Source organism: Pelmatolapia mariae, linkage group LG20 (assembly GCF_036321145.2).
Source record: "Pelmatolapia mariae isolate MD_Pm_ZW linkage group LG20, Pm_UMD_F_2, whole genome shotgun sequence".
NCBI lineage: Eukaryota > Metazoa > Chordata > Actinopteri > Cichliformes > Cichlidae > Pelmatolapia > Pelmatolapia mariae.
The window spans coordinates 21,143,970-21,156,428 of record NC_086244.1 but is presented as its reverse complement, the minus strand read 5'-3'; the positions used below and the strand labels follow the sequence as shown (position 1 = coordinate 21,156,428).

Here is a 12,459-nt window from a genome sequence, read left to right as displayed (position 1 = left end):
TTAGCTGCTGTCAGTAAGAGGGGGTTGACAAAAAGACAAGCCCAGGAGTTAAAGCATTGCTTCCAGAAGCAATCGTCGTCCAGGTGACCGAGAAACTAGCAAGCTGGCTTCGGCGACATAAGTTTGGCAACTAGCTAGCACTAAATCCCCCCCAGTATGCCCACAATATTATCTTACGTTCAAATACTGACATAAAAAAAATAAGGCACGACTTACCTTGTTCAAAAAAAGGGGCATAAAAAACACCCTCGGGTAAAACTGACGCTAGTGACACACAGCAGAGACAAACCTGCCAGGTCCAGTAGCAGCACTCAAAAAAAAAAAACCTCGCCAACGTTAGCCGACTGTCCACGACAAAAGGTGGACTTCAAAAACGCCCTATCTGCATATTATCTCCATTTTCAAGCGCAAGAGCCGCCCCAGCGACCGCAAACAAATTCGGGCTTTCTTAACTGAACACATACCACATGCTGACAAGAAATAACTGACGAATTTCTTGTATTTATCTCCTTTTAAGTCCCCGCATCCCTCTCTTCGGTTGCAGCTCCCGATGCGACTCTCCCCACTGTTTCTTCTTCTTCTTCGCTGCCGCGTAAGTAAATAGCGCACACGGGTCGCTTTAAGACTCGGGTTTTTTTTATTTTTCCTGTAGTCCCCTCGGTAGTTAACTTAAACCAACAGCTGTTTGCGCTTGTCATCGCCTTCCACCATTTGGTTAGTGCACCGGTGAGGTACACCAAATGTGTTTCCCATTCAGTTCGCTTGGCTCCACGCCCCTGGTGAGGACTATAGAAGGGAGGGGAGGGGGGGAATGGTCCATCCAATCATACGGCACTCTGGGACGCCACAGAAAGCCTACTCATCATATTGCTGTGCTGTCCAACAGACAGAGTGACACGGGGTGAGACAAAGGCTGATTAGAGTCAGTGCAAGTAAATTACACAAAAAACATAAATAAATAATTTCTCACGCCCTTTGCAGACTCAGTCACGTGTCTTAACTCCCGAGCCTGCTGTTGAAACAACATTTTCCATTATCACTGCTGTTGTGTCACTATAATATAGTAGTTACATGTGCATCAGTAGCTCTGTCACGTAGCCTTGGCTATGTGCTTGCGGGTCCAGTCTTCTCTACCCCTACAGGATATTTTGCCACTTTGCTGCAGCCTGCATCTGAGGTGTAGCAGCTCTTCGCACAGGGCAAAAATGAGCAGCAGCATCAACAGGTTAAGTGGCACCGAGGTAAGATATTTGCAGCCCCTTTTTAACATTCATCGAGGGAAAATGTAAATCCTCTGCTTTATAGATGTCTATAGGCTAAGTAGATTGAGTTTACAAATTGTCATGCTCACAAGTGCAATAAATAAAAGATGCACGAAGAAAGATTACCTGATTAATAAGAGTATTCTTGCTGTTTTGCATGCTTTTATACAGTAGAATAGAAGGAGTGTTAATACAGTGCAAAAATGCACGAACCGCAAAGCAATCGCTTGGATATGGGCACTTGGGAAATGTGCTGTCATGCAATCATTTTTGTTTGGGTTGAATTTTTTGTTGCAAGAAGTGTTGATTCATTGTGGTGGTCATTTCTGTACCCACAGTTGTCGGTTGTTACTTTTTATTGTAAGCCGATCGTGTAAAAGTATCCACCTCCTGCGGTTTCTGCGCTTCCATGCCACTTCTGTGCCTATTCTCATGTTACATGTCATCTGCATGTGAGGTACATTCAGAGGTGCATAAGCTTTGCAGAATAGAAGTGGTGCTGAATAAGACGGATTTTATGTCTCCGCAGAAACATTTGACCAGACATCTTAAAGTCTTTTGCAGGCATGCTGGGTCAGATGACAGTCTGGTCTGGCTTAGGGGTGAAGTATTGTTGGTACCTGAGTGACCTCATAAACAATGAATGCCCTCCTTTGTTACCAGTACACTGGCTTAAATGCACACATAAAAACAGACACACGGTTTTACTTTTGTATTACATCATCCTGCTTCATGCCACAACTGTAAAGCTCACAAATTGATTACTTTAGTTTATTAGGCAATTGAAGCTGCCATTTAAGAGTAGTTCAGTCCTGCATCTAATGTGCAGCATCCAGTTTTACAGGGCAGGGAAATGGACTTCACTCTGTTATCTGCATGGTCACTGTCTTAATAGCGCCATTTAATTTCAGATGTGTGTGTGTGTGTGTGTGTGTGTGTGTGTGTGTGTGTGTGTGTGTGTGTGTGTGTGTGTGTGTGTGTGTGTGTGAATTTGAGGAAGAAGGCAGGAGGAAGAGAGACCCTGGCAGCCACAGATACTTCCTTGCAACAGTCAGAGCTCAGCCAGCATTTGCAAAATGTAATACCCTTACGCTCGATAAAATGAGCAATTGATCTCATTTACAATGTGTCCCCCACCAGTGTGAGTCAATATGAGTGTTTTTTTTTTTCAATCCATGGCTCTTGTAGGGTGAATATCTCACAGGAAGACTTTCTGCAGGCTTTTAATATGCTTGCCTGCCTTTCACTGAAATCTAAGACCGATGAGATGAGTCAGATTTCACTTTCTTTGATAACCCGTAGTTTAAATTGCAGCTTTTCACTAAATGAGAAAGTGTTTTTGATTTGTTTGGGGTTTCTTTTCCCACCATAAGTGCCTTAGCTGCATAGACCACACTCAGAAACAGTCATGTTTGCTTTGCTTTGTGCAAGGCTGTAAAACTAAAAGCTCTACAGAGATTCATGGAAATTAGATTTACAGTTGGGTCGATTGTCATCTGGAAGCTGGCCAGATTTTGAGGTGAGTGAGAGAAGAAGGCTGCTGATAGGACTTGATGGATGGAGAGCAAAGAAGTGCTTATGCACGAAGAAAAAAAAAGTAAGGGAAATACTCACTCATGCAGTTAGAGTTAATTTAGCATTTCATCATATAGCTGAACACGGGCTCAATTAACTAAATAATAAATGTACGGTTTCACTGTCTTAAGTGGTGTCTTGCTTTGTTGCCTTGAAGAGCTTTCTACATGTCAGACACAGAGCTTAACAATACAAAGCTAAAGGCACTGCATACTCTCTAAGTAACTTACATGCGGGTAGTGTAATCAGTTAGTGTGACGACATGGGAAAAGGAGAAAAGTTTAGGATTAGGTGTGCAAGTTGAATGAGTTCATTTAGTTTTTTGGGAAATCAGCCAAAACGTTCATTTGCTTCTGAATACACAATGAAAAATGGATTTATTTGATCTGAGGTTTGGGTTAAATCACGGGAATTAAGAAATTGCAGTCTTTCCAAAGTTGTAAAAAGCATGTATTATACAACTCTGCATCTAGCTTTAGCATTAAAAAAATATGAGAAGTAGCAAATGTGAATATAAGGGTCTTTTATTTGTTTTTCACCCTTGGTAATCCTTTGTATTCTGCAATCTGGGTTGAAAGGTAAAATAATGTCATATTTTCTCATTCAATTCAATTCAGCTTCAATTTTATTTATATAGCGCCAAATCACAACAACAGTTGCCTCAAGGCGCTTTATATTGTAAGGTAAAGACCCTAGAATAATACAAAGAAAACAGAGGAAACCCCAACAATCATATAACCCCCTATGAGCAAGCGCTTTGGTGACAGTGGGAAGGAAAAACTTCCTTTTAACAGGAAGAAACCCCCAGCAGAACCAGTTTTATTCTCAGTTTTATTTATGTGATTTATATGAATGATTTCAATTGCTCAGTTAAGCACTTAGGCCAACATTCATTGTTTGAAGAAGCCCTATATAAATAACTTACTGATTAGCTGGTTTCCCTTCTCATTCCCACATTGTAATGTTAGTGACACCTTACAGCAGAAACTGAATAATGTTAAATATTATTACATGATTTCATCTGTTATTCCACAGTGACACATAACTGAGAGTTAAGATCCAAACAACTTTTATGTCTCTGACTATCTCCCCCTCCCTCGTTACCTTGCTCCTTCTCTCCCCTCGGTGTATCTCCCCCGAGACTAATTCAGACTAGAAATGCACTGTGAATAATTCATCACAAAAATCAGCACTGAAACCTAGAACCAGTACAGCACAACTGATTTAATGAGAACTTTTCTTTTTTCCCCCTACAGTTTAGATAGCTATAAATCTGGTGTGCCTAGATGACTGACAAGCACTGGGTTTCTCTGGGATATAAAATTCTTTCCAAATATGCAAATGTGAGTTGCCTTCCACTTTTTTCCCAAATATTATTCAAACGAAAACCAGGATCACGTACATTCTCTTTTTTAAAAAAATAATTTGTAGCATGTTATCCCTCCACTCCACTCACAGCTGTTGAGTATGACATATTATAATAGCCTGTATTTGCTATCGTTTTTGCACTGAATGTCTCCTCTACTGTGATTAGTTGTTGTGCTATTTTGCCAGCTGTATGATGCGAGTAGACAGCAGGATTAATCGTGATAAATAGCTTGGGCAGACAGAGGAAATGACCTTTAGATTTGGCCTACGCACATGTCAAAAAGGAGGGGTTCTTTTTTGGAAAAAATTCACCTCCTGTGTTTCTAGACATAGTGACTCCATATTTCCAACTTGCGATCTCACAACAAGTATTATCTCACTGTGGTCTGTTGACTCTGGGATAAAGGGCTGTATTTTTTGAAAAACCTATGTCAGTGTGTGAGAGCAGAAAGGCTGACCCTGACACGTCATGACAGTATGCCATTTGTGGTATTTGGAACAGATCACAGTCACAGGACACCCTGCCACACCACATTACTTTCCAGTGGAAATGCATGTTTTGGCTTCACAAAGCATGTCCTAAAATGTGTTTTAATTCCTCGTTGTGAAGGTGTAACACAGTGCAGTGGAGCTTTGAGTTGAAAGGATTTGGAAAAAACACATTTTGTTTTTTGTTTTTGTTTGTTTTTTTAACATTTGCTGGATACTGCCGAGATGTCTCTGAAGTGTTCACATGAATCTATGATAAAGCATAAAAGTTAAACTGATAAGTAGACTGCCAGATGATGAACTTGGCCAGTAACCCATTTAATACATCTTCTAAAAAGCAGAGATTTATTAAGAGAATTAAACATGGCTTGTCCAGTGGTTATCACAGGATTGAAAAAAAAATTATCAAAATAATTACTGCAACCAGAGTACCAGATCATTACCAACCCCATCGACCACACCTTCTGTTCAGAGTGTACTTCCCCTCATACATCAAGTTAACCCATGCCAGTCGATTGCTGTGAATCTCTTAAATACATTGTAATTCAGCTGTAGCCTCATCCATGGTAAATTAGAGGGTGCAGCTTTTCTTTCCTTTCTTTTTGTCTTTATCCCTCGAGCAGAGGGAAGACAGCTCGCACCACTTCTGCAGTTTGGTTAATCTCAGACAAACTATGCTCTCTGCAGCTGCAGGGAGTGTTATGATAAAAACGGAAGATTTTGGTGTTCAGGAAGAGACTGCTGATTTTTTTTTCCTTTTCAAAGAAAGAGTTGGCATCCATGCTTTGACCTTGTCGCCACTGAATTTTAAAATGTGGTTCTCAGGTGTAATGAGCCAGATTAAAATGTATTTTCAGCATTTTTTATAGAGACAGACTCCTTATTCACCAATAAGATAACTTTTTTTCCAGAACCTTCTGGTCCAGTGGATATGTATGGTTCTCTCTTTGCAGTACATAGTCCACTGACATTGGAGTGAACACACAAACACACTCACAACTGAGCTAATCTAATGTTGCATCATGCTCACCCACACAAGAATCGATAGGTTACACAACTCAGAGTAAAAGTAACTTTCTTAAACGCTTTTGGTCAACACCTGCTGATTAATCATAGAAATGAATTATCATATTTACTCACCTCTCTTCCTAAGTCCCTGGTTTATTGAGTATAAAATATAAAAAAATAATAAAGCACATTTTGTTCTCTAGTGAAGTGAATAGTTATTTCACTTGAGTTCATATATTCAAGCTGGATCTTACCTTAAAGACCTCATAGTATCGTATCACCCTAAAAGAGCATTTTACTCTCAGACTTCTGGCTCCCAGTTTGGATCCAGGAGACAGATAGCCTCTCTAATTTTAAGATTAGGCTTAAAGCTAATACCAGCTCACAAGAACAGTCATCCCAAGGTAAGGTAAAAATCACGCAATATTAGAGAGTGAACTCCAAAGATCCCCCAACAATTGTGGGGAGGAAAACCTCCCTGTCAACAGGTAGACCCTCTGGCAGAACAAGGCTCAGAGAGGGACTGCCGTCTGGACAGAGGACCATAGACGCACCATGAGCCACGAGCAGGACATCACAGAAGCTACTGAAGAAAGTAGACAAGAGTTAACAAGATGCAGCAGTGGCCTATGAGTGTACGGGAAGTGAAAGCGAGGAGCAAAGAAGAAGTGCTCAGTGCATCCACTAGCAGCCTGGGTTTAGAGCAGCGCAACTAAGGGAACTTGATGAAACTCTTAGATTTGTCAAAAAGGAAAGTGAAAGATTAATTTTAAGAGTAGAGAGGGTGTCTTTCTTCAGAACCAAAACTGAGAGTAGGTTTGACAAGAGAAGGTCCTGATAGCCGAAGGCTCTACCTGCCAAAAGATGGGCAAACTGAGGTAAACTGCTATCATATAACACTGGTTCTTCTTGGCTTTGCTCAGCCCATTTCTGCAGCTGTCCATCAAGCTTCAAGAGAATGTGATATGGGCAGAATATGAACGGAGGATCACTCTATCACTCTACACTGATAGTTTTTTTTACAGATAAGAAAATCAATCATTTGACTGTTTTGATTTATAAAGTCAACAAACACTGGAATAGAGGGCAACAAGTGCAGCGCAGGCTCATAGAAGCAGTATAAAATGCCCAGAGCTCAATGCTCATATGACACTAGCGAAGGAGAAAATGTGCAGACTGAAAGTGATCGTTTGAAACTGTTCGCACAAACGGCATATGCTGACTTCGTGTTTGTCATGTTTTAACGGTACTGTTACCGGATTGCCAGTATCTCTTTGCTGTACTAATGGCTCTGTTTTCAAAGGTCACTCTTCTGTAATGGCTGGTGTTGTTCTAATTAGGTCAGAATGATAACCAGATCCTCACCATCCGTGCTCAGGAAACACAAAATTACTGCTAGTCTCATCAAAATGATGCCTTGTTGGCTCTACTGGAAGAACAAAACAGCACAGAGCAAGCCTTTCTGCTTGTTTCCCGGCGTTCTTCTTTCTGTCATTATCTGCAAGCCATAAACATTATCTCTGTGCCAATTACTCTCTTCTCTCCCCCAGACCACCCATTCAGATGCTTGGCCCAGAAGCCCAGCTCCTCTGAACATGAACCACTATGCCAATAAGAAGAGTGCAGCTGAGAGTATGCTGGATGTGGCCCTGCTGATGGCCAATGCCTCCCAGCTAAAAGCTGTCCTGGAGCAGGGGCCAAGCTTCCACTTTTACACCCCCACCATCACCCTAATCAGCATCTCTCTGTGTCTACAGATCACAGTTGGGGTCCTGCTTATCTTCATAGGTGAGAAAGTAAACATAGCCTGAGCCCTTCTGGTGTATCAGAGGTGTTTTTGCTGTCTGGCATCTCACATCCTTTACTTGCCCACTTCATCCTTTCTATTCTAGCAAGATTACAGCGATCTATATGCCACCTTTTGCCCTACAATGCCCCCCTCCCCCATAAATGTCAAGTCTACTGACTCCTGACAAACAACCTATTAGGAGCTGGATTCAGTCTCTATAGCAACCAGGACTGAGAGGTCAAAGGGTTCACTAGGTTTTACTGCTGATATCAGCACTGCTGGGAGTTGGGAGAGGTGCTGTGTATGTGTGTAAATGTGTCAATATGTGTCAGTATGTATGTATCTCCATGTGTTGGAACAAAGAGAAAAGCCCAAAAAGTGACACATGCAGCAACGATTTTTTAGGAGGTCTGCTGATATCTCGGGTTGAAAAATTGGTGCGTGTAAATAAAATAATAAGATAAGTTGGGGATAGATGAACTAATTCAGTTTTTTTTCCTGACACACTGAACAACAGGTTAATGAACTTTAAGCCAGTCACAATGACTCAGCTGTAGATGGATGAGTAAATAAAGTGAGTTTTGTTTGGTTAGTGTGAAACTAACAACCCCACATATCTTATCTACCTCCTCTGTGAAACTGCTGAAAAAAAATCTAAAAATAATCAATTATCAATCAGATATTTCAAAGCACGCCCAGATGAATATTTCCTCCCTTGTTGCTCAGATTTCTGCAAAAAAAATATTATATCATCATCAACATTGTTACAGTATGAGTATACAGTACAATCAGATATTATTAACTCTGACATTTGCACATTGAGGTATTCACATTAAAAACGTCACATGTCCATAAGACACATCCAGCACGTGAGAGTCATCACTCATTCATTGCCCCTTTGACCTCCTTCACCAGACTTAAACAGCGACCCTCGCCTTTACCAAAATATCACACACATTTCTTTCTCATTACTCTTTTCTTTATTTTCGTTTACTCTTCTGAACTTCTTTGGCCTCTCGTCCTCACATCCCTCCCTCCCCGTTGGATCCAGCTCTCTCTAATGGAGCCAGTGGTGCGTGATGTGAGCGGCCCACATACTGGCCACCCCAGCCCGACTCTAGCCCCCAACAAGACAGATCAGATACACACACACACACACACACACACACACACACACACACACACACACACACACACACACACACACACACACACACACACACACACACATCACAGGAAGGGTTCTTACGCTGTTTAACCTCTGGTAATTGCCATCAAATACACACACCCATGCACATATGCATGGCTACTGCACACCCATTTGTATGAATATGCATTCATGTGAACATTATTCACAGGCGACTCCCTGTACTGCTGATGACACCATAGTAATGTCTTTGTCACAACACTAATTAGCTGTTTTCATAACATTTAACACATGCCATGATGCTATGAAAACACAAAAGAAATGACACAGTTGCATATAGGAAATACAAGCTTCCCTTGATCAGTTTTCTTCCCCTGTATTGTTCTTTCTCTGTGATTTGAACCTGACACTTGTTTTCTTTCCCTGTGTGACATTTATGCCTGCGATGTATAGTAAATGTATCACATCATATACATGTTTACATTGGGGGACGCTATTGTTACAAATCCAATTCCAAAAAAGTTGGGAAGCTATGTTAAATGCAAATAAAAACAGAATGCAATGATTTGCATATCTCACAAACTCATACTTTATTCACTATGAAGAATAGAAAACATATTAAATGTTTCAACTGAGAAACTATACTATTTTAACAAATGTAGTGGGTGCCGTTAGTAGCAACAGGTCTAAACAAAAGTTGAGACAGGGCCATGTTTACAACTGTGTAGCAGCGTCTCTTCTTTTAACAGTCCATAAATGTCTTGAAACTTAGGAGACCAGTTGTTGGACTTTTCGGAGAGGAATTTTGTTCCATTCTTGTCTTATTCTGAAATATAGGATTGTAGCTGCTCAATAATTCTGGGTCTTTTTTGCCACATTTTTGGTTTCCATGACAGTTTCATGTCTGTTTTTATGGCAGTGTCACCTGAGATTCCAAAGATCACGAGCATCCAGTATTGATTTTCATCATTGTCCCATGTGCACAGAGATGTTTCCAAATGATTGGAATCTTATGATGATGTTATGAATTGTAGCTGATAAGATGTTCAAAGTCTTCACGATTTACAAAGAGGAACACTATTCTGAAATTGTTCCACAATTTATAGATGCAGTTTTTTTGCAGCCTGATGAGCCTCTGCCTACTGCACCATTACTTTTGACAAACTCTGCCTCTTTAAGATGATCTTTTTGTACTCAGTCATGTTACTGACCTGTTGCCAATTCAGCTAATTAGTTGCAAAATGTTCTTTAAGCTGTTTCATTTAAGTACCACTTACTTTTAAAGCCTTTTGCATTTCCCCGTCCCAACTTTTTTGAGTGATCAAATTCAAAATGAGCTAAAATTTTTAATAACATAGTAAATTGATTGCAGTAGATCTAACTTTTTTGCCACGTTAATCTGAGTTTCCACTAAGTGAAAAATGATAAAATGAATATTGCATTGTTTCCTTACATGCTTGTGTCATAAAATAAAAGACACATATAGATGAGCATTCTGAACCCAGAATTAAGTAAATATAGATTTGTGGTTGACAGTAAATCTTTGCACCATAATGAGTTGGCTTTAGTCCCAGAATAGAGTAGATTGTTGTGTAATTAGACATTATCTGAGTGTGTGTTTGTGTGTTGTTCTGTTTTTGTTCACAGTTCGATGGAACCTGAATGATGAGCAAAAACACCAGAGGCTGAACTTCATGGAAAACTTGGCCACAGGTCTGGTGTTCATCATCGTGGTGGTCAACGTCTTCATCACAGCTTTTGGAGTCCATCGAACAAATTTCAACAACTGACCATGCACACACACACACACACACACACACACACAGGCAAATCTATGTATGTGTGTATGCATTATTTTCACAGTCTTTCACTGCTCCCCTCTCTCTTTTCAAACAGGTATTTTCTCTCCTGCCTTGCTCTGCAGTTTGCTCCTAAAAACTTTCATGTCGTCAGCATGTTTTTGCTCTACTCCTCTTCTGACCGGACCTTCACAATCACCTACATGACCTACAAACACAGTGACCTCTCCAGGCTCGCAGAGAAATTTCCACCAGAAAACAACTGAAACAAAATACACAGCTGTTCATTTACCAGAAAATCATTGTCCCGCATGGCTGCAGGCACAGAGAGAAAATAGCGAACAAGAGAGAAAGAGCCGTAGCGACAAAGAGGTCTGGTACGTAAACAACACAACATTTGTTCTGAATGGACAAACAGGAAAGTGGAGACAGCAGCAGTCAGGACCATGTGACCTCATGCTGTCTGTCTCCTATGCTGGCCGACAGTGACCCAAAGCACTAGCCAGACATGGATGCACAGTCTCACACACACACCTGAACACTCTTTAATTTTTAATTGCACCAATGACGTTTGATCAGGTTTAACGGGTGTGCTGAGCACATGTATGCAGCACAGGGCAGGCCTCATCCGCCTCAAAACCACTACCCACCTCCACAGCTTTAACTTTACTATCAACTCTATCCCACAGGCGTCATGCCTAACATTCAGTTATAACAGTGTTTGGTTGTGCTATGAATCCCTCTGTGACGAGCAAAGCCGGACTTTGTTTGTGGTTCTTTGGACCAGAAGTAGCTGGTGAGTCAGAGTCAACAGAGCACAGACCCCGGCAGAACTACTTGTTAAAACGGAAGCCTTAATTAGGCAGCAATGCCACTGAAACCCCAATTAGAGCACAAGCAAATGCTCATTTTATACACTTGAGTGGTTTGACATAAATATCCAGTAAAGGAAATTTGAGGCTGTTTCACATAATTATCACCTAAAAACCTTAATCGCATTCATGCAGCTATCTATAATTTCTCCAAGGTGGTTGTGAGGAAGCACCTTTCAGATGGCAAAACGTCGCAATCTCATCCTTTTCCTCCCCTACAACTATCATTGGTAACCGTGGAAACAGCCACACTGAGAGCCAGATTTGATGATACACACAGCTTCACTTGGAGGAGATCTGTAGATTGATATATATACATAATGTATATCCATGGCTCCTACCGCTCTGTCTTGAAGTTTAACAAAGTGACTCTGTGGGGGCTGAGCATCAGAGGATGCTGATGATCAACGAGGACTTTTAGTTCCTTTGAAGCGAGCGTATTAATAGCTCTCTCGTGGGAATGTGGACTGAACAATCACTCTGGTGACATTTCCAGCCCCCTTTAGCACCTCCCAATTCCTCCTCTCTCTTTGACTCCCCTCTCATCTGTTGCTCTCACTTTGCAGGGAAGACAGTGGCAGAAAAATGCTGCCAAGTGCAGAAAATCTCCTGAGATCAGACACCTCTGCTCTGCTGCTGTGATGTAGACCTTACCTCTGATGTGACTACTTTCCTCCACATCGTTTATTACAAGAAACAGAGAGCATTCAAATGCACCCATCAGGGTATTTCAAAGGCAGTCTAGCTAGCAGCATTTAATGGAGCATTTCATCAAGTTAGCTTAACTCATTCAACCAAATTGATTGCCATTATTCATTAATGAGGTCTGATCCCTGCTTCCCATTGTCATTGTTATAGCACACTTGAATATTTTTCTGTTTTTTTGTGTGTGTATGAGTGAGGAAGTGGTGCCCTCTAGTGTATGTGTTGCTGATGTTGAATCAATTAGATGAATAATTTAATATAATCTCCATTTCATGATGACAGTGCAGTGAACAGTGCCAGAAACTAACCCGGAAAAGCTAATCAATGCACTGCTAATTACCTTTAATTCTCCTTTGTTGCTACACTACGGCAACATATACAGCATTTAATTAATGATGTTCCCATTTCTACAAAGATCTTTGTCGAATATTTGCTACACTAGACT

At 40.9% G+C, this 12,459-nt stretch overlaps 2 protein-coding genes across 9 annotated transcripts in view; one reads left to right on the top strand and one right to left on the bottom strand.

The window, feature by feature from the left end:
* The window catches only part of LOC134618892 (serine/threonine-protein kinase WNK2-like), a 40,218-nt gene extending 39,452 nt beyond the window's left edge, over nucleotides 1-766 (bottom strand). For 7 of the 8 annotated variants that reach the window (XM_063464496.1, XM_063464500.1, XM_063464498.1 and 4 more), the window contains exon 1: nucleotides 217-765. The gene's annotated coding sequence lies outside the window, so the exon portion shown is untranslated. Of the gene's footprint in view, nucleotides 1-216 lie in introns of all 8 variants that reach the window. The other variant, XM_063464503.1, reaches the window with a different exon arrangement.
* Nucleotides 767-1,137: 371 nt separating this feature from the next.
* Nucleotides 1,138-12,403, top strand: LOC134619036 (ninjurin-1-like). Its single transcript, XM_063464733.1, has 3 exons — nucleotides 1,138-1,241; nucleotides 7,253-7,490; nucleotides 10,286-12,403. The coding sequence occupies exons 1-3, from the start codon at nucleotides 1,206-1,208 to the stop codon at nucleotides 10,426-10,428; spliced, it is 417 nt and encodes a 138-aa protein (XP_063320803.1). The 5' UTR covers nucleotides 1,138-1,205; the 3' UTR covers nucleotides 10,429-12,403.
* Nucleotides 12,404-12,459: the final 56 nt, after the last annotated feature.